Raw genomic sequence first — 21,465 nt, 5'->3', positions numbered from 1 at the left:
AAAACAATAAGAGTAGCGAAAGAAGGAAAAATGTGGAAAATGTATCCATATTGTGAGTGCTAATTGTGTGAGAAAACAAAAAGCCTACCAATTGACATTTATATTCAAATCTAAAATAATTGTAGCAGAGTCTATTTACAAGTCAAGTCTAAGTCAACTGGAATGCAAATTTTCCACATTTTTGAGGAAATATGAGGGAAGCTTCGTTAATCAATTTTAACTTTATTTTCTTGAGAAATACATTTCATATGAAATTCTCAAACCTTGAAATGAATTTTTTGTATTTGGATACCATAGTGCATCAAATCTAGATTTATGTATAATTTGATTATACATTATATAAAAAGTGAGTATTTTCCCTACATTTTTTCCTCCCTTTTTTCTCTTTCTTCTCCACCAAAATTTTCAATATTTTTCTCTCTATCTTCCTATTAATTTTTTCTATCTTTTTTTAATTCTTTTCTAAACATCGTCAAATTTGATTCATGATAAAAATTCAATATGCATCTTAATTAAATTTAAGTTTGTTACAAGTTTTTTAATATGGTATAAAAATCATCAAAAAGGAATTTAAAACAAATCGGTTATGAAAAATTTTAAATTTTAAATATTTTGTTTTCCCTCTTTTCATTAAAAAAATTCTATATACGAAAATATTTATTTATTTAAACATATCATTTAATTTCAATGTACGTACTAATTTGAATGGAGAATCAATATTATTCAAGTTGAGGATAATGTTAGCTTAATTGAAATGGGTTCACTGTCACACCCCAATTCTTGAAGGAATAAACTATAATCGAGGTGCGACTAAAATCATAGAAATAAACAAGGAAAGAACCTTGTGGAATTCAAATAATAGGATAAAAAGTCGGGGAACGCCCTTTGAGTGAAGAAAGACAAAAATCAAGTGATATTAATCAATCAACAACATTCTAAGCCTTAGGATCACAAGTTCGGTTTCATGCTTCCGATAACCAACGTTAATAACATAGAGCTAGAAGTTGAGAGTTTAAGCTCGATAAGAAAACATAATTCAGAATTTAACATAAAAGTCTTAAGTTGGAGAAATAAAAGACAAATAAGAGCTAGTGCAACAGCGGAAGACAAAATACGGAGTTGAACCCTAGCCTCAGCTCTGCCCCGTCAGCACCGACCAATCAACCTGAAAACATTTGAAAGAAATTTTGGGCTAAGTACTAATGTACTTAGTGGGCTAGCATTTTTATAAATATTTCATAATCATAAGAGCAGTTTATCCAATTATACTTTACATGACTTAGAAGGTTTTAAAACAAAAATAACTTCTAAGCATGTTAAAACATTTTATTATATTGCGCGCAATTGTCACACTCCCTTTCCGTTACTCGCTGTGATCCCGGACCTTTTAGCCACCGACGGATCCATTACTCCTGCTTTACTTGGACTGAGGGCGTAACCCAGCCAAGCTCCCATTTGGGACCCAATGCTCCGGAACACATCCCGTCGAGCACCCTTATAACGCCTCATACATGATTAGTGCCCGATGGAGATCAACCCACCGAGTCAGCTAATAGGTGTACACAATTCTCAAACAACGTGTTAGGTCATAAGAGAACCTCGATCGATTAACTTATGCGAGCCTTAAACAGAGCAGAGTGCACAAAAATATTTATTGGATAAACAGTTTTCATTTCATTGAAATATTTAAGCTCAATAGCTAAATCATACATTTGGAAAATAAGCCCACCTGAATAGGCAAAGCCTGTCGTTTATTCTTAACTCTGAATTGGTATAGCAGTGCTAGTCCTCACGATCCACAAAGCCTACAAGAAATCTATAATCTTAATAGGTCTCCTGAATCTAATCTTAAGTCATAGTGAAGTGCTTAATATTCTATGATTCACTTAGCCGGGTTTTCAAAATTTAATGAATAAATAATTGAAAACATTTCTCTTGAGTTAAGAACACCAACAATATTCTTACTCATCTTTCTTTAATAATTGGAATTATAAATAAAACCAATTAAATCTTAAATACTCTTATTGCAAAAATATAATGCAAATTCATGTCATGCTTGACATATAATAAGAAATTACTTAAAATATGCTTATAATAATAATTAAATATTATTATAAAAATTTTCTCTTTGAAAATAATTAATTAAACTTAATAAGTCTAATTAATTATAATAGTGTAGCTCCTTTAAATAAAATCTGCACAAATCCAATTAAATAAATACTTGGGCAGCCCATGATTTAAAATAATCAGAGGCCCAGCTTAATAAAAGAAAATCGGCCCAACTGACTCGGCCCAAAATTAAGAAATAACCCAGCCCATTTAAAAATTCTCGGCCCAAATACTCATAAAAATCGGCCCAACTGATAATAAAATTTCGCAGCCCAAAACTTAATTAAACCCCGGCCCAACACCCAAGCCCACTCCCCAACCAAGCCCAACCCCAAAGCCCAACCCTCACCCTAGCCCAACACCTCCATCCTCTTATCTCCCTCATCAGCCGCACACACACACTATCACATATCTCAACCTCTCTCTCCCAAGGCTCTGTCCCCCTCTCTCTCTCGCGGTTCACGCCACCACCCCCTTCTCCCTCATCCTCACTCATCAAACCGGCGAGGCAGCCGCTCCTCCTTCCGGCGAGGCAGCCGCTTCTCTCTCCTGGAACTCCGGCGTCCGCTTGGACTTTCCCCCCCCCCCTTCACTCAAACTGGCTGACAACGGCAGCAAATGAGACGGGCTGCCGCCGTGCCTTGCCATCTCCCTCGAGTCTCTCTCTCTCCTCGGCCCGACAGCAGCGGGGAGAGCCGCCGTGCCGTAGCTCCTCCTCTCACAGACAGCGTGCCAGCAGCAGGGAAACCACCGCCGCCGACCACAGTCGTCTACAGCGGCGGCGTCGCCGCCTTCTTCTCTCCCCCCTTTCCGGACAGCCTATGGCCGTCAAAAACGTTGCCCCAACTGAACTCACGCTACACCAACACTCAAATCAATGGAAAGTTGACTCTTTCATTCAAAAATATAAAATAAAGAAATTATGCAGATTGTTCTGTATATGCATATGTATCATTCTGTTTGTTTCTTCTATTTTCTTGTTTAATCGATCGGTTAATAAGAGTCCGTATAAGTCTCTGGTATGAAGGATGATTATCTGTGTATATATGTATGCCAATTTACTGTCTGTGAAATAGGTGTTTATGCTGTGTTTGATATAACCATGAAAGATTTGGGTTTACCAGTCGATGTGTTTGATATAACCATGAAAGATTTGGGTTTACCAGTCGATGGTTGAGTAAAAGGCGATCCTTTGTTTTATGAAATTATTATGAGATTATTCTATTGTTCTGCAGAAAAGAATACAGATTATAGTTAGAAGCTTCGTCAAAGTAACGTCAAAGTAGGAATGGAGAATAAGAATGAAAGTAGGAGGAATTTCTTTACCAGCTGCTGTAGAATATGATTGAGAAGAAGCTCAAGATTGGGAAGCTGAATTAAGTAGAAAGCTCAATGAGAAGAATTGATTTTGGGATGAATAGGCGTTAAAGGATGGAGGCTTTTATAGGTGAAATCAGTTTATAAGTGTGGGTGGAAGAGTGGGTCAGCTTATAAGTGTGAGTGGAAGAGTGGGTGAAATTGGTGGGGAAAAAAAAAAAATATATCGTGTAGTGTAGTGTAGTGTAAAGTGTGAGTGGGAAAGAAATAAATAAAATATAATGAAAACTGTAATAATCATTCAGTGTTCGCTTAAATAAATAACTCGTGTAGATGCTAAATGTTAAATTAAATAAATATGTAATGCATATAAATTTAATAACTAAATTTACAAATGTTTTTTTGTAAATCATTTTTGTTGGAATTAAAAATAAATTCATTTTCTTTTATCCGGCGTGAATCATCTTAAATCTAAGTTTAAATTAAATTCTAAACTTAATATAAATAGGCGGGGTGTTACATTCCTCCCTCCTTATAAAAATTTCGTCCTCGAAATTGCATATCTGGGTCATCTAGTTTGGATACTAGACTTTCATTCCACTCAACTCTTGTGCGGCACTAAATCATATACGTACTTAATTCCCTAACAGCGCGACATCGTTTAGCAAACTAGAAAATTTTCCTCAAACTCTGGTACGTCGTTATGTCGTGGAAACTTGTCTCATCCTCTCCTGAAGATTGAAGAGGGATCTTTCTCTTGTTAAAAGTATCGTGGCGCTGACTTGAGTAAGTCAACCAATTCGAGGATTGCGTCAATTTCTATCATAGGAATAACATGTAAGTATGTCAAAATGTTTCGGCGCCTATATCGAGCTCTGAGTTCGCGGTGACGTCCTTAGTAGCAGTCTTTCATCGTCAGTTGTACTAACTTTTATCGTTGTTACGGACGATTATAGCGTAAATTCTAATTTCTTACAAGCAACATATGAAATGGAAGAATAGGATACTCCAATATTGAATAGAGCTATAATCGACATGTCGAAAACATTAATCGTACCTGTCAGGTTTCCGTGATCTCCTGCTGCTCGGTGTTGGTTAAGGGCATAGGCCCTAGCGTATCGTGGTTGGTTCTGATTTCCTCTAGGACCTTGGTTTTGTCGTTGTTGGTTTCCAGGATTTTGTTGTTGGGGTGCTCCTCCTCCCTTCTTTGGGCATGTCGAGACATAATGCCCGGCCTCTCCGCAGTTATAGCAGACGTTCATTCCTTTCAGACATTCTCCCGGATGGAGTTTTTGACATTTTGGGCAAGGAGTTTGAACTATTGCTTGAGGTTGTGGGTTCTGATGTTGATTCTGATTTTGATTTGCCGTCCATGGTTTCTTCCCATTTCCAATGTTTCCACCAGTCCCTTCATTCCATTTTCTCTTTCCCTTACTACCATCTTGAGATGGTACAAATCCAAACTGTTCGGGGGATTTTCCTTTCTCCCTTGGCAACAATGACTCAATAGTGAGGGCTCTGCTCAATGTCTGCGCGTAGGTGAGACCCCCTTGACTTGCTAGGGAAATCGCTATCTCGTGACGCAGTCCGTTTCTGAACTTCTCTGCGCGTTTCTCATCGCTGTCCACCAACGTCGGAGCATATCTTGATAGCTGATTGAAGGCTCTATCATACTCGGTCACAGTTCCCGTTTTCTGTCTCAAATTCCAAAACTCGTTCTGTTTCTTTTGTCGGTAACATCCTGGTATATACTTCTCATACAATTCAGCCTTGAATTCTTCCCATGTGAAATTCTCCCACTGTTCGTCAGTCATAGTCCGCCTCACTGACTCCCACCAAAAGTCAGCTTCGTCCACCAACTGATAAGTTGCGCATGCCACTTTATCCTCATCGTCACAACGGATGTAGTTGAAGATCCGTTCTATTGCCCTAACCCATTTCTCGGCATCCGCAGGTTCGCCCAATCCATCAAACGTTGGGGGTTTTTCTTTGCGAAACTTTTCCTCGGCTGTGCGATTTGGTGCTACTTGTGGAATAGGCTCTTCGGGTACAAATCCCCTACCGCGCCCACGGCCACGTCCGCGCCCTCTACCACGTCCTCTTGGTGCACCTTCCATTCTGATTGACGGACGAGAATCAGCAGACAAAGAGACTCATTCGGCATACATACATACATACATACATATATAGATATACACGAGATATATCGCTTCTATAGTGTAACCATGTGAAAGACTAGTTCTACGTGGAAACTAATCTAAACTTAAGTGGAATAACTTAAGTGAAACCTTAATCTCATGACATTTCTTCTACGTTGTAACATATCTATGTTAAACGTTGCTATCTTATCATTCCTTACTTAAATCGATCAAGCGGAGCTTTCACGACTAACATTTCTAAAGTATCCTTGGGTAGTACTCAAACGATTTGTAAGAGATTCATCATTCATATCGTACAGGCAGTGGACCTAACACGATAACATAAAACTTTTCATTCATTTAATCATTTGTTTCTTTTGAAACCTTTAAACATATGGATAATAAATGCCCCTTTCATAAAAATTTTCTTAATCCGGAAAGATTAATGAAATCTAACTCGACCATAAATTCATTGATTCGTTAAGGGCTCGGATAGTCCCAAACACGACATACATACATACATTGGTTATATGAGTTAAAGGCTCAAAATAACAATATGAAAGCGATAAGCAATTCATATAACATCATACATTGAAAGCGCGCACTTCTTAAAAACTTTGAAAGCATTTAAAATCATTGAAATTTTTAAGTCGTACCTTTTGTTGCGGCAGTGTGACGGCGAGCTGAGGGCTACGAAATTTCTTAGAAGCCTAGAGGTACTATTCTAGACTCGACATTAGAAGCTTACGGTTATCAGAGACATGAAAGAAAACTTATGCTCTGATACCATTCTGTCACAACCCCAATTCTTGAAGGAATAAACTATAATCGAGGTGCGACTAAAATCATAGAAATAAACAAGGAAAGAACCTTGTGGAATTCAAATAATAGGATAAAAAGTCGGGGAACGCCCTTTGAGTGAAGAAAGACAAAAATCAAGTGATATTAATCAATCAACAACATTCTAAGCCTTAGGATCACAAGTTCGGTTTCATGCTTCCGATAACCAACGTTAATAACATAGAGCTAGAAGTTGAGAGTTTAAGCTCGATAAGAAAACATAATTCAGAATTTAACATAAAAGTCTTAAGTTGGAGAAATAAAAGACAAATAAGAGCTAGTGCAACAGCGGAAGACAAAATACGGAGTTGAACCCTAGCCTCAGCTCTGCCCCGTCAGCACCGACCAATCAACCTGAAAACATTTGAAAGAAATTTTGGGCTAAGTACTAATGTACTTAGTGGGCTAGCATTTTTATAAATATTTCATAATCATAAGAGCAGTTTATCCAATTATACTTTACATGACTTAGAAGGTTTTAAAACAAAAATAACTTCTAAGCATGTTAAAACATTTTATTATATTGCGCGCAATTGTCACACTCCCTTTCCGTTACTCGCTGTGATCCCGGACCTTTTAGCCACCGACGGATCCATTACTCCTGCTTTACTTGGACTGAGGGCGTAACCCAGCCAAGCTCCCATTTGGGACCCAATGCTCCGGAACACATCCCGTCGAGCACCCTTATAACGCCTCATACATGATTAGTGCCCGATGGAGATCAACCCACCGAGTCAGCTAATAGGTGTACACAATTCTCAAACAACGTGTTAGGTCATAAGAGAACCTCGATCGATTAACTTATGCGAGCCTTAAACAGAGCAGAGTGCACAAAAATATTTATTGGATAAACAGTTTTCATTTCATTGAAATATTTAAGCTCAATAGCTAAATCATACATTTGGAAAATAAGCCCACCTGAATAGGCAAAGCCTGTCGTTTATTCTTAACTCTGAATTGGTATAGCAGTGCTAGTCCTCACGATCCACAAAGCCTACAAGAAATCTATAATCTTAATAGGTCTCCTGAATCTAATCTTAAGTCATAGTGAAGTGCTTAATATTCTATGATTCACTTAGCCGGGTTTTCAAAATTTAATGAATAAATAATTGAAAACATTTCTCTTGAGTTAAGAACACCAACAATATTCTTACTCATCTTTCTTTAATAATTGGAATTATAAATAAAACCAATTAAATCTTAAATACTCTTATTGCAAAAATATAATGCAAATTCATGTCATGCTTGACATATAATAAGAAATTACTTAAAATATGCTTATAATAATAATTAAATATTATTATAAAAATTTTCTCTTTGAAAATAATTAATTAAACTTAATAAGTCTAATTAATTATAATAGTGTAGCTCCTTTAAATAAAATCTGCACAAATCCAATTAAATAAATACTTGGGCAGCCCATGATTTAAAATAATCAGAGGCCCAGCTTAATAAAAGAAAATCGGCCCAACTGACTCGGCCCAAAATTAAGAAATAACCCAGCCCATTTAAAAATTCTCGGCCCAAATACTCATAAAAATCGGCCCAACTGATAATAAAATTTCGCAGCCCAAAACTTAATTAAACCCCGGCCCAACACCCAAGCCCACTCCCCAACCAAGCCCAACCCCAAAGCCCAACCCTCACCCTAGCCCAACACCTCCATCCTCTTATCTCCCTCATCAGCCGCACACACACACTATCACATATCTCAACCTCTCTCTCCCAAGGCTCTGTCCCCCTCTCTCTCTCGCGGTTCACGCCACCACCCCCTTCTCCCTCATCCTCACTCATCAAACCGGCGAGGCAGCCGCTCCTCCTTCCGGCGAGGCAGCCGCTTCTCTCTCCTGGAACTCCGGCGTCCGCTTGGACTTCCCCCCCCCCTTCACTCAAACTGGCTGACAACGGCAGCAAATGAGACGGGCTGCCGCCGTGCCTTGCCATCTCCCTCGAGTCTCTCTCTCTCCTCGGCCCGACAGCAGCGGGGAGAGCCGCCGTGCCGTAGCTCCTCCTCTCACAGACAGCGTGCCAGCAGCAGGGAAACCACCGCCGCCGACCACAGTCGTCTACAGCGGCGGCGTCGCCGCCTTCTTCTCTCCCCCCTTTCCGGACAGCCTATGGCCGTCAAAAACGTTGCCCCAACTGAACTCACGCTACACCAACACTCAAATCAATGGAAAGTTGACTCTTTCATTCAAAAATATAAAATAAAGAAATTATGCAGATTGTTCTGTATATGCATATGTATCATTCTGTTTGTTTCTTCTATTTTCTTGTTTAATCGATCGGTTAATAAGAGTCCGTATAAGTCTCTGGTATGAAGGATGATTATCTGTGTATATATGTATGCCAATTTACTGTCTGTGAAATAGGTGTTTATGCTGTGTTTGATATAACCATGAAAGATTTGGGTTTACCAGTCGATGTGTTTGATATAACCATGAAAGATTTGGGTTTACCAGTCGATGGTTGAGTAAAAGGCGATCCTTTGTTTTATGAAATTATTATGAGATTATTCTATTGTTCTGCAGAAAAGAATACAGATTATAGTTAGAAGCTTCGTCAAAGTAACGTCAAAGTAGGAATGGAGAATAAGAATGAAAGTAGGAGGAATTTCTTTACCAGCTGCTGTAGAATATGATTGAGAAGAAGCTCAAGATTGGGAAGCTGAATTAAGTAGAAAGCTCAATGAGAAGAATTGATTTTGGGATGAATAGGCGTTAAAGGATGGAGGCTTTTATAGGTGAAATCAGTTTATAAGTGTGGGTGGAAGAGTGGGTCAGCTTATAAGTGTGAGTGGAAGAGTGGGTGAAATTGGTGGGGAAAAAAAAAAATATATCGTGTAGTGTAGTGTAGTGTAAAGTGTGAGTGGGAAAGAAATAAATAAAATATAATGAAAACTGTAATAATCATTCAGTGTTCGCTTAAATAAATAACTCGTGTAGATGCTAAATGTTAAATTAAATAAATATGTAATGCATATAAATTTAATAACTAAATTTACAAATGTTTTTTTTTGTAAATCATTTTTGTTGGAATTAAAAATAAATTCATTTTCTTTTATCCGGCGTGAATCATCTTAAATCTAAGTTTAAATTAAATTCTAAACTTAATATAAATAGGCGGGGTGTTACAGTTATGAGTTTGAGTTATGAGCTTGAGTATAATAGCATGATTAATGATGAGTTATTAGCATGCTGCAATGAGATATTGTACGATATGTTGAGTTATTTTGTGACGCGAGTTTTGCTCACGCAACCTTAATGGTACTTGAGGAGGTATCATGAGCCATAGTCTTTGGAGATGGCTTTGAGAGAGAATTGTTGAGTTGTCTTACTGAGTCACGATGATTTAGATTAAGGGATCTAATATCATTGTTTAGAGAGATTCCCTACTAAGTAAAGACGGGACGAGATGAGAATTTAGATGTTTTGAGCTTGAGTTTTAAGATAACAATACTACTTAATAGGAGTTTTGCTAAGTTATGTTTTGTTTATTTCTGTTGCTGGAGCCAAGTAGAGTTAGTTCCTAGAGTCACCTTTAAGTTCTCCTTATAGGTTGGCCAGGACTATTGGCACTGCACGAAAGTGGACTGTTGTGAGATCGAACTCAGGAAAGATCGGATACGAGGACGAGGCGTACAGTATGTGGTACAGAGATACCCTAGCAGATTTTCAAACACATGTTCATAGACTATGAAAGGATGAAAGCCTTATGGTTGTTACTAGACTGGATGGCATCGTGCACCTAGTCCCCGTGCTACCAATCGAGTGGTAGGATTGAGCAAGGAAGAAAGCCACTCAATATGATGGGACATGTCGTCTTGAGCATTGGACCTACAGGAGATGGGATTTATTACAGATACCCAGATTTTCTATGCGGATCTACTGACCGGATGCTTGTTTTCTACCAGGGACTCTAGAAGAGTGTAGTAGATATCGAGTCGATCCTTGAGTATCAGTTACCAAAGATGATAAAATGATAAACGATAATGAGGATGAGAAGTAGCCGAGGAGGGCTAGAGTTGATGAGGATGAGAAGAGAAGTCGATGTAGGCTAGAGCTGAGGATGATCTTGAGAGTATGCGCGGTACACCCTCGTTTTTGATTAGTTGCAATTACATTGCGATGTATATAACTTACTTAGGAGATACTGGTACTTGAGATTTTGACATGATGATAGATAAGCATGCGAATATAGTACCCTACTGATGTTAAATAGATGGATGTTCCTAGTGTGCTAAAGTAGCAACTAGATGAGTTAACTGGTAGCAATTACCGTAGGAGGTCCAGACCGAGACATAGTACTATTAATGGTGTCGGTTTAGAAGGGACATTACGATAGATACTATGGTTTTTGTAGGGTTTAAATAACCTCTTTATGTAAGCCCTCTAAAAAGAGGCATTCTACTGATGGATATATTAGGTTGACCAGAGTGGTCTTTTTGTTAGTATTTCGTGAGTGCTTATTGCCTTACAGATGAATGTTAAGGTGACCGTGAGGGTTTCCTTAAAGTTGAGTTAGTAAATTGAACTTGAGTTTCGAGGATGCTTAGAGCGTTGGTCGAGTTGAGTTTTCCTTTTGTGATTTCAAAAATGCCTCAAAGATGTCATCAAGAGTGTGATGTGAAGGATAGGCGGGATAATACTCCGCCACCACCACCGCAACATGAGAGGAGAGTCGAAAAATATTGAACTTTCGAAACAAGAGTCTAGAACATAGGACCCTGAGTTTAAGCTTTTAGCTTGCTGGTGTGAACTTAAGTTTTGTTATGTATAGTATGTTGAGGGTTTAGAAGACACAGAATTTCCAAGTTCGGGATAGTATATCCCGTGTGACTGGGGAGTGATTATGTTGGACCTGGCCAGTCCGCATGATCTAAATCTCAGTAGACGTGTTTTGGGTTTATAAACCCATGTGTTTCAACTTTCGGTTGAAAAGCCAGATGGGTTCTTACTCTAGGTCATTTTGTTCGACCTGGTAGTTACTTCATTCTACCCTCTGGTCATTCATTTGAGTCTCTTGAACAATTTGTTTTGATGTCGTTCTATGGTTGAACCCTTACAACTTTTGAGTTATTCTAGTAGATTTTTTTTTTATGTATAAGACTAGTGAGAGGCACGTCAGAGGACTTTAACACCTGAGCAACTGGCAAACTACACTTGAGAACAATTGAAGACTACTCTTGAGAAGTATGTACAGAGGAGTACAGTAAGCAGCGAGAGGCTGATTATCGAAGTTTGATGCAAGGAAAGAAATCGGTTGTAGAGTATAATCGAGAATTCTGTGAGCTAACACGTTCGCTCATCAGAAGATGGATACTGATGAAGAGATGTCTGAGTTTTAAGTGCCGGTTTAAGGCAGGACTTTAAGGTAGTATGGGCAAGTTATTGGATGCACCAGTTAGAATCCTGTTTAATACAAGAGCCTCGCATTCTTTAATTGGTTGAAGCATGTTACCTTCAAACTCGAACCAAAACAAGCTAGTCCCGAGTTGAGAGTAATCACTCCTGTAGGAAGAGCTACTACAGTTTCTCACATGATTTCTAACTTAGAGCTTGAGTTAGGATCACTAAAGATGAAAGCAAGAACCTTGCACTTAATGCATATGTGGAACGTAGACACTATTCTAAGGATGGAATGGTTAGCAGAGAACTTTGGCCCGATTGATTGTAAGAAAAGACAGATAACTTTCCAACCACCTGGGAAGGAACAGACATGTTTTCACGGCATTGATAGAAAGAATAGAGTTCCAATCGTTTCGGCACTTCAGGCGTCGAAATTGGTAAAGAAGAAAGGAGCACAAGCTTACCTAGTTTACTTGAATGATGAAGGAGAATCAAGTAAAAAAAAAAAAAAAAAACTTTGAGGATGTAGCAGTGGTAAGAGAATATAGAGATGTATTTCCCGAGGTCTTACCAGGATTACCACCAACAAGACAGTTGGAGTTCACTATCGACCTAGAACCTGGATCAGCACTAGTGTCGAAGGCACCCTATAAAATGGCGCCTAAGGAGCTACAAGAGCTGAAGATTCAGCTACAAGAATTGCTTGAGTTAGGTTTTATTAGACCTAGTGTATCCCCGTGGGGAGCACCAGTCCTTTTTGTCAAAAAGAAGGATGACACGTTGAGAAGGTAAAAAAATTATCGAGAACTGAATAAATTGACACTCAAGAACAAATATCCTTTACCGAGGATAGATGACTTGTTTGATCAATTAAGAGGAGCGAGCTTTTTCTCGAAAGTTGACATGAGATCAGATTACCACCAGTTGAAATTTTGACAGAAGAATATACGTAAGACAGCTTTTCAAATGAGGTATGAGCACTATGAGTTCATAGTTATGCCATTCGGTTTGGCGAAGGCACCAATAGTTTTCATGGATCACATGATCGAGTGTTCCATCAATAACCGGATAAATTTGTCCTAGTTTTCATAGATGATATTCTCATCTATTCGAAGAATGAGCAGGAGCGCCAAAACATTTGAGAACGATGTTGGAAACGCTAAGAGTTGAGAAGTTTTTGCCAAATTCACCAAGTGCGAGTTTTGGTTGAACGAAGTAACTTTTCTAGGACATATTATTTCATCCGAATGAATTAAAGTTGACCCTGCCAAGGTACAAGCTGTACATGAGTGGAGATCACCAACTACGCCTAACGAGATTTGCAGCTTTTTAGGCTTAGCAGGATACTATCAGAGGTTTATTGAAGGATTTTCCACGATAACAAGACCGATGACACAATTACTTAGAAAAGAAGCTAAGTACAATTGGAAAAAGGAGTGTGAAGAGAGTTTTTAAGAGCTTAAAGGAAATTGACTACAGCACCAGTGCCGCTAGTCCCGGAAATGGATAAAGAGTATACCATCTACACAGATGCGTTAGAGAATGGGCTAGGATGTGTTTTGATGCAAGAAGGAAGAGTTACAGTCTATGCATAACGATAACTTAGACCCCACGAGATAAATTATCCAACGCATGATTTAGAGCTTGCAGCCGTTGTGCATGCCCTGAAAATTTGGAGACATCATCTCTACGGAGTTAGATGTGAGATTTTCACGAACCACAAAACTTTGAAATACTTTTTCGAGCATAAGGATATTAACATGAGGCAAAGGAGATGGCTCGAATTAGTAAAGGATGTTAACTGCGACATTAATTATCACCCTGGCAAGGCCAATGTAGTAGCCGATGCATTGAGCCGAAAGGTCTCGTCAAAGTTAGGATGTCTTCTCACGAGAGAGGATGAGCTTATAAAGGACTTTGACAAGATGAGGATAGAGATGATAAAACCACCAGGGACGATAGCGAGTATTGTTGCGACGATGCCTAGTTTGAGGAAAATGGTGATTGAAACACAAGGAAAGATGAGACAATGAACAAGTTACGAGAAAGGATAAGAGCATGAGATCTCAAGAGTTACCAAAAAGCATCAGACAATGCTATCTTATTTGAGGGGAGAATATGCATTCCTCGCGATGATGAACTTAAGAATACGATCATGAGTGAAACTCATGACACGCCTTACACCGCCCACCCAGGAGGCACAAAGATGTATCAGGTTGTGAAAAATAGATTTTTGTGGGACGGAATGAAATGAGACATAGCTTCGTTTGTAGAGCGATGCTTAGCTTGTCAGCAAGTGAAAGCATTACACCAACGACCCTATGGGAAGTTAAAAACCGTTGGAGATTCCCGAGTGGAAATGGGATCACATAGCGATGGATTTTGTGACAGCTTTACCCAAAAGTCAAAGAGGAAATACAGCAATTTGGGTGATTGTAGATCGACTAACAAAATCTGCACATTTCATACCGATCCTAATCGCGTATGGACCAGATAAGTTAGCACAATTGTACGTTCGTGAGATTATAAGATTTCATTGAGTACCGGTGTAGATCACCTGAGAGAGAAAAAAAAAATTATTACATCACGTTTTTGGATGAGTTACAGAAAGAGTTGGGTACAAGGATGAATTTTAGCATAGCAGACGATAGAAGATATGATAAGAACTACTATCCTTGATAGAGGAGTACATCGGGAGAATGTGTTGCCACTAATTGAGTTTGCCTATAAGATGTGAGACAAAGTTTCGAGATAGGAGACAAAGTTTTCTTGAAGGTTTCACCCTCAAAGGGGATGAATAGATTTGGAGTTAAAGGACAGCTTAGACCCAGAGTTATAAGTCCTTACGAGATATTGCAAAAGATAGGTCCAATAGCGTATAGGTTGGCTTTGCCACCTAGCTTTGGAAATGTGCATAACGTGTTTCACGTGTCACAATTGAGAGGATATATATTTTCGACCCAAACCATGTGGTTTACTAAGAAGAAATGATCTTAGAATCAGACTTGAGTTATGAAGAGAGACCTCAGATGATGCTAGATCATAAAATTCGGCAATTGAGTAATAAGTCGATTGCATTGGATAAGGTCCAATGGAGATATGATAGTTAGAAAGAAGTGGAAAGAGAGCTTGAGGATAAGATGTGAGAGAAGTACCTGAAACATTTACAAGAGGTACAAATTTCGGGACGAAATTTATTTTAAGGGGGAGGGTATGTAATACCCGGGCTTTTGATGACGTGTTTAATTGCTTGAGTTTGAGTAATTAGGGTTTAGATCCCTTGTTTGATTTACTTTGTAAATAGATGAGGAGTTATATGAAGTTTTCTTGTTATTTTTTTTAAGATGTTGAGATGTTCTTTCGATGATGTGAGAATGATGTGGGATTTTATATCCGTATTTGAGTTTGAGTATTTGAATAATTCGAGATAATTATTTGAATGAGAACGATGAACTCGGAAGTGAGATCTGAGTCCGTTAAGACGTTTTTGAAAATTTTGACTTTTTGATGATGAATAGTAAAATACTGCTATTTCGTCTTTTTGTCGACTTTCAAAATCTTACGTGCACGTCGTCGAGAAATATTCTTAGTTTTTCGATACAAGTCCAATAATGAAAGTTTTTATTTTTGGACGACGAGTGAATAGTAAATCGGGATTTCTCGATAAACGAACCGAGCTCGTTTATCAGAATTTTGAGAACGAGCTTGCGTTTTCTATATTTATATAGAATTACGAGTGCAATGAAAGTGAGTAGAGGTTGAGAAGGCGAGTAACAAAGAGTATGGGTTGTTAGTTGTTAAAACGAGACGAGACGAGATATTTAACGACTAACGGGTTAATATCCTAAATATCTAACCTACCCTACCCCTAACCACCCCCAAACCTCCCAAAACCCCTTTCCCCTCACTAACTCACGCTATATCAGCCCACACCACACACACAACTCACATATTCACACACACAACACCTAAAACACACACTACACACGCCATTTTCCATTTAAGCTTGGACGGAGCTTTTGACCTCCGATTTGAGCACCGAGACGAGCGCCGATCATCTTTTCGATCACGTATCTAAGTAGGTAAGATCTTTGCCTACGTTTTGATGGTTTTATTTTCGATTTTCGTCGACGTCGAAAAACGTCGATTCTCGACTTTATTTTGAAACGACGTCGGATCGTCGTGAAATTTTAGTATGTTGTTCTTGGGTAAATGTTGAGCATGTTTAATGAAGGGAGTAAGAACGGAACGAACCGTAGCTATGAAACCCATGAGGGCAGCCCCGTTTTTCACATATTAGCTTGTCTTTCGATTTTTGTTTGATCGTTTTGACTTGATATTTGTGCTTAAGGGTATGCTAGAGTCGATATATATTAAATTCGTATTTTTCCAAGCACGAAAATTTTATAAGTTTTTAGAGTATGATTATTTAAATTCGTGAAGTTTGAGACGTTGCATAATGAATATTATTGCGTATATGTGTTCTACGATATCACATGAGCATGCTAATTGATTTACAATTTATGGATGATAATTGTTGAACGAAATTAAAACTGGAATTCTGTCAAAATTTTACAGCAGTTTCAAGCTTATGTTTCGATGAGTTTTCATTGCTTGATGGCTCTGAAATTTTAGTATGTTTATCTATGATATGTGTATTTCGTTGCTGCAAAATTTCATGTCTTTTGGATGATGTTTGCTATTTTAAAGATATTTTGAAAAATCCTTGACAGAATCTGTCAACTATTGGTAGACTTTACAAAAACGTTTATATCTATTAATCCATGAAGGATTTTGCATCACCGTTTTTTTTAAACAAAACTAGACTTCAATACTTTTCTAAAAACATAAGATTTCGATTTTTATGACCTCTGAAACAGAGCAGTTTATTATTTCAAAAATGCCCTGTTCTGCTGTCATATTTTTCCAACAGTAAAAGTGTATGAGTTTCATTGTTTATTTGGCAGATCATATGAACGTTTTCTCTTGTGAAATTTTAACCAAATCTTCAAGGATACCTTTAGTTTTGGCTGATTAAATTTGATGGAATTTTATTAAGGTTTGCCTTGGTTTCTAATGGCCTAAACAAAATGGGCAGAGACTGTCAATCTTTGACAGCCTGCACTAAAAGAGCAATATCTCCAAAAACCTTTAACCTTTTTGGTTAACTACCATTTTTAGAGTGAACTACACTTCATGGAGTTTTTGAGATCAATTGGTATGAGAGTTTATGATGATTGAGTTGGTTGTTATGAATTTTTAAAGATGACACAAAAACAGCAAAACTTTCTAGAAAACAACTTGATTATATTTGTTTTGATGGATGATACGATATGACTAAATGGTGTGAGTTGTGAGAGTTATGATTAACGCACATAAATGTTGGTATCTGACACTCGAACAATTGGTGTCGAGTATAAATGATAGTTTACTGATAAAGAGTTTTGATGATTTTGAATTGTTTGGTTTGCGTTGAAAAGATGTCAAGATGTTAAGTTTTGAGTCGAGAGACGAGTTCACGTAGTGAGATTCACGCGTTGAAATCTCGTGGCTGACATTATATATGAATAGGTCATGCCGAAATTTTTAGTGAAATTAGAATTTGAGCATAGTCAATTCTTGTTGACCCGTGACTCAAATACATGCCTAATGGAAAGTTTAACTTTCTAATCGGTTAATTAGACGAGATGAGAGCGAATAGATCTGCTAAGAAAGTGGACTTTTTGATGTGTTAAATATTTCTTTTAATTGAAGCACTGCTAATTATAACATAAGGATGTTATAATTAATGAGTAATGACGAGAGATAATAATTGTTATATTGATTAACAATCAAGAGAGATGAACATTAGAGATACTAATGTTTCATAAAAGAGATTAGATTATTAATCGAGGTTTCTTTTATAACTTCTCACCAATTCTTCATAACGATGAAGGTCCTTTTGGGAAGTAACGACTTGAGGGAGAGAGTGACGTTACTCATTGATACAGAGACACAACGAGGTGGGCATTACTTTTACTATACGTATGTAGAGATCCCCTACGTGTCGTAGGCCTCTTATACGAATGAATGCATGAGATGATTTAACTGTTAATTTCAGTTTTATATATCTATCAAACGAGTTTAATGCTACCTTTGAACAAGTTATTTCGTTACAAATTTTTGAACTGGAAAATATTACAACTGTTGTCTTGCCATAAAATGTTTAAATTTTAGTATGATATCTATCTGCTTTGGCTTTGCCAATGATGCAATCGAATTCGGGTCCTGAGCAGTTGATAGCTATCCTGCCAGGGCTAGTGTACACCAGTGACCGTGAGTCATCTAGCGGGTTGGCCGGTCAAGTGACCGTGAGAGGTGGCCACCTCTCCGGCACACAGTTTCAGATATGATAGATTACAAAAGAACTTAGTCTGATCAGACGAACTTTAAGAATCACAAATGAACTTAGTAAGCTTGGGCCTTTTTAGCGAAAAACTCCCTTGCTGTACTGATTATGATGGCATGACAATTTATAGTTTTGAAGCATGTATTTTTATACCTAGGCATACGTGCCCACTGAGTGCTTTTGTACTCAGCCCTACATATGTTTTCTAAATGTGCAGGTTGAGCTGATGTGATGATGGTGCTGCAATGAGCGGAGTCTCCAAGGTTGTTAATAAATAGTTAACCTGTCTAGAATATGTCTTCATACATATGTCTAGCTACTTTCCGCTGCAAGATGTTGTTGATGTTATAGTATGTTATGTCATACTTTGAGTCTTAAGAGAATGGTTGCATATGATGTATAACTTGATTAATGATATTAATTAACTTTTATGCAGTCTTTCATAGACTGTTTTCAATTGAGTATTAATGAATAAAAATGACGAGTTTAATTAAGATGAGTAAGTTTTACGGCTATAAATGACGCCCCTTTTCTTCCCCTTCTTCTTTAACCCCATCCCTAGTCGTGGATCACTCGGCCTAACTATCCCTAGTTAGGGCGGGCTGTGACAGGGCACTACCGAGGTCAAGGCCAGGAACCATGGCTGACAGTATTCTAAACTTGCTCCAGCGAATTGATATATATTTATCAGGAATTCTATCAACTTGCAATGTGCGAAATGCAAGAAAAATGTGTTTGCACAGAATACCTTTTCTGACGAACAGGTTGCAGCTGCAAAATGAATAACTGTCAGCCAGTCTGTGTCGCACCACAAATTTCCCATCAACATTGTCATGCACAGTATAAATGCTCTCATCGGCTTGATCCTCCATCTTGTACATGTTGCAATAGGATTGAGAAGCATATATCTCTTCTTGTAACTCCTTGAATATGTTGTTGGTGTATATAGTTGAAGCATGCTTCTCTATTTTAAGGCTCGTCTTCAAGGGTAGAACGCCGATCTCGTCAGCAAGAGTAATCTTATGATAATTATAACGTTGAGCCTCCAATGCACTGCAATAGTGCATGTACAACATCATAATATTTCCGTTCTTATTAAGAAACCGTTTAAAGTAGCTATTCTCACTCTCTAACAACGATGTCGTTCTGAATAATCCACTCATACTCACATCTCTAAAGTATGCTGGAATCCAGTGTGAACGATCATCAAACATATCTGAAAACCATCTATTGTCCAACAAGTCGTATTCATCCATAAGATTTTTCCAACTCTCTTCAAAAACATCAGGCTCAACCAAATCAGTCCACACAATTTTCCCAAACTTGGTTTTGAACTCAGTGCTATCCCTCAATCTTGACGGCAACTTCTCAGCCACCTTGATTGTAATATGCCACATGCAGTATCTGTGACGTGTTTCAGGCCACACAGACGCAACAGCCTTTTTCAACCCTGGATCTTGATCAGTTATTAATAGTGCTGGGGCATTTCCCACGCATTCCACAAACTTCTCCAAAACCCAAGAATAAGAATCAACGTCTTCTCGAGATATAATGGCTGCACCAAATGACAAACACTTGCCATGGTTATCCCTACCGGTGAACGGTGTGAAGATCAATTTGTACCTGGCAAATCACAATATGAAACTGGTAAGACTGAAAACAGTGGACAGTATAACATATGCCAAAATAAATAATACCAGCGTAACTTATAAAACGAACAGTTTACAAAATAAAACGAACAGAATAACACATGACAAGGAATGTAGAAATACCTGTTAGTATTGTATGTTGCATCAAAGGACACGGCTTCACCAAATAATTTGTAGTTCTTGACAGATGTTTCGTCGGTCCAAATCAACCGAACCAGTCTGTTCTCATCGTCTACCTCGTAGAAATATTGGAAGCCATTGCCCAACTCTTTTTTATTCTTGAATGTTTCTAAAATCATGTGAGCATCTGAATCAAGTGCATAAACATATAACTCATGAGCAAATTTTTTGAAATCATCACTAGTGCATCCAATGTCTTCATATTTATCAACAATCTCTCTGTACATGCGAAAAGATCTCATAGGCCCAATACGTGCTTTAATGGCAGAAGTAATCCACATCTGATGGACGGGAGTAACAGTCCTGTTGACGGGCATAAGGTGTCGAGATACAGTAGGAACCATGGTGTGGTTATGACCCTCATTGAACGTGCGAACCTTATATACACCTGAATCTGAAAATTGAAAAATAATTCGTGCCATGCACTTCACCTTGCATGATGTTTTCTTACGTTTTTTTATTGAACTTCCACTTTCAGGCATCAACAACTCATCTGGTACAGGAGGACGGCCTTCTCTATTGCATAACATATAGTATGTTACAATTGTACCATCAACTTTTGTGCTTGTACTTTTTCTTGCTGCAAAGCCGCATAGTTTTGCATAGTCTTTGTAGAACTGACATGCTTCGCCTAAATTTGCAAATATCTGCCCCTCAAACGGTTTGCTTTTAGCATCGCATTCCGGAAATACAAATTCAATTGTTTCATCTTCTAAAGAAAACGGATATTCTTCAAAACAACAATAAAATTTGTTTTACTTAAAATACCCACGCAAAATCTAAATGGTAATCCATTAAAACTAAAGTTTGATGAAGTGTTAATGCTAGTTTAATAAAATAACAGTAAACTGGAAAAAAAAATAGCGAAATATGAAGTCCACTTTAAAAAGCAAAAAAAAAAATGGGAATTCATAACACAATTGAGAAATGAATAAACATCATCACAAAACGAACAGACAACTTAAAACAACCGAACAGGGAGGAACGCACTGTAAGGGATGTTGACCTAATGGTGTAGATAAACAAATCATATACGGAACTTAACACAAATATTCCTACAGAACTTAAAGCTTCTCAAGACTTACATATTTTCGGTATAATGGTGTAGATGGGAAAAACGTATCTACAGAAAATGAAAAATATTACCTAGATCTTCCATGAAAACAGACTCCATGGCCGCCGACTTCAAGCTTCCCAAGACTTACAGATTTTCGGTATAATAAGGAGAAGAAGAGGTTTTACGGTAGAAGATTTACGGTATAATGAGAAGCAGAACAAATTTTACAGAAGAAGAATTTACGGTAGAATAGATATTGAGAATCAAATCTTACCAAATAAAAATAGATAAATTAAGATTTGTTTTCCTAAATACATGCTGGTCGAAAATATCAAAGTACAAAACTAACCTTTTCGGTTATAATAATAGAAAATATATAGAAAAAAAAAATGACCATTAGATTTGTTAGATTGGATAATCCAGATTAATTCTCCTTTCT

The 21,465-nt window shown here is 37.8% G+C and overlaps 1 protein-coding gene and 1 long non-coding RNA gene across 11 annotated transcripts; one reads left to right on the top strand and one right to left on the bottom strand.

Moving 5' to 3' along the window:
* Positions 1-890: 890 nt before the first annotated feature.
* On the bottom strand, positions 891-9,464 carry LOC131006324 (uncharacterized). 10 transcript variants are annotated; one of them, XM_057933532.1, is made up of 7 exons: positions 9,027-9,464; positions 8,864-8,929; positions 7,323-7,398; positions 3,436-5,544; positions 3,273-3,338; positions 1,730-1,816; positions 891-1,165 (listed from the first exon to the last, which is right to left on the bottom strand). In XM_057933532.1, the coding sequence occupies exon 4, from the start codon at positions 5,541-5,543 to the stop codon at positions 4,377-4,379; it is 1,167 nt and encodes a 388-aa protein (XP_057789515.1). In that variant the 5' UTR covers position 5,544; positions 7,323-7,398; positions 8,864-8,929; positions 9,027-9,464; the 3' UTR covers positions 891-1,165; positions 1,730-1,816; positions 3,273-3,338; positions 3,436-4,376. The 10 variants fall into 10 exon arrangements, 9 of the variants coding, with proteins under 9 accessions (XP_057789515.1, XP_057789509.1, XP_057789512.1 ...); XM_057933526.1 differs by having other exon boundaries at positions 1,730-1,805; XM_057933529.1 differs by having other exon boundaries at positions 891-1,805; positions 7,323-7,409.
* Positions 9,465-17,614: 8,150 nt separating this feature from the next.
* LOC131006323 (uncharacterized) lies at positions 17,615-18,634 on the top strand. Its single transcript, XR_009095455.1, has 2 exons — positions 17,615-17,754; positions 18,358-18,634. It is a non-coding gene; the product is annotated as an uncharacterized LOC131006323 (long non-coding RNA).
* The last annotated feature ends 2,831 nt before the right edge of the window (positions 18,635-21,465 follow it).

This window comes from Salvia miltiorrhiza, chromosome 1 (assembly GCF_028751815.1).
Source record: "Salvia miltiorrhiza cultivar Shanhuang (shh) chromosome 1, IMPLAD_Smil_shh, whole genome shotgun sequence".
NCBI lineage: Eukaryota > Viridiplantae > Streptophyta > Magnoliopsida > Lamiales > Lamiaceae > Salvia > Salvia miltiorrhiza.
Note: the sequence above shows the minus strand (reverse complement) of the source record. Positions and strands in the feature narration are given on the sequence as shown.

Bases quoted from the DNA above. Each gene is read 5' to 3' on its own strand.
- LOC131006324 (XM_057933529.1), bottom strand. From the start codon at position 5,543: ATGGAAGGTGCACCAAGAGGACGTGGTAGAGGGCGCGGACGTGGCCGT.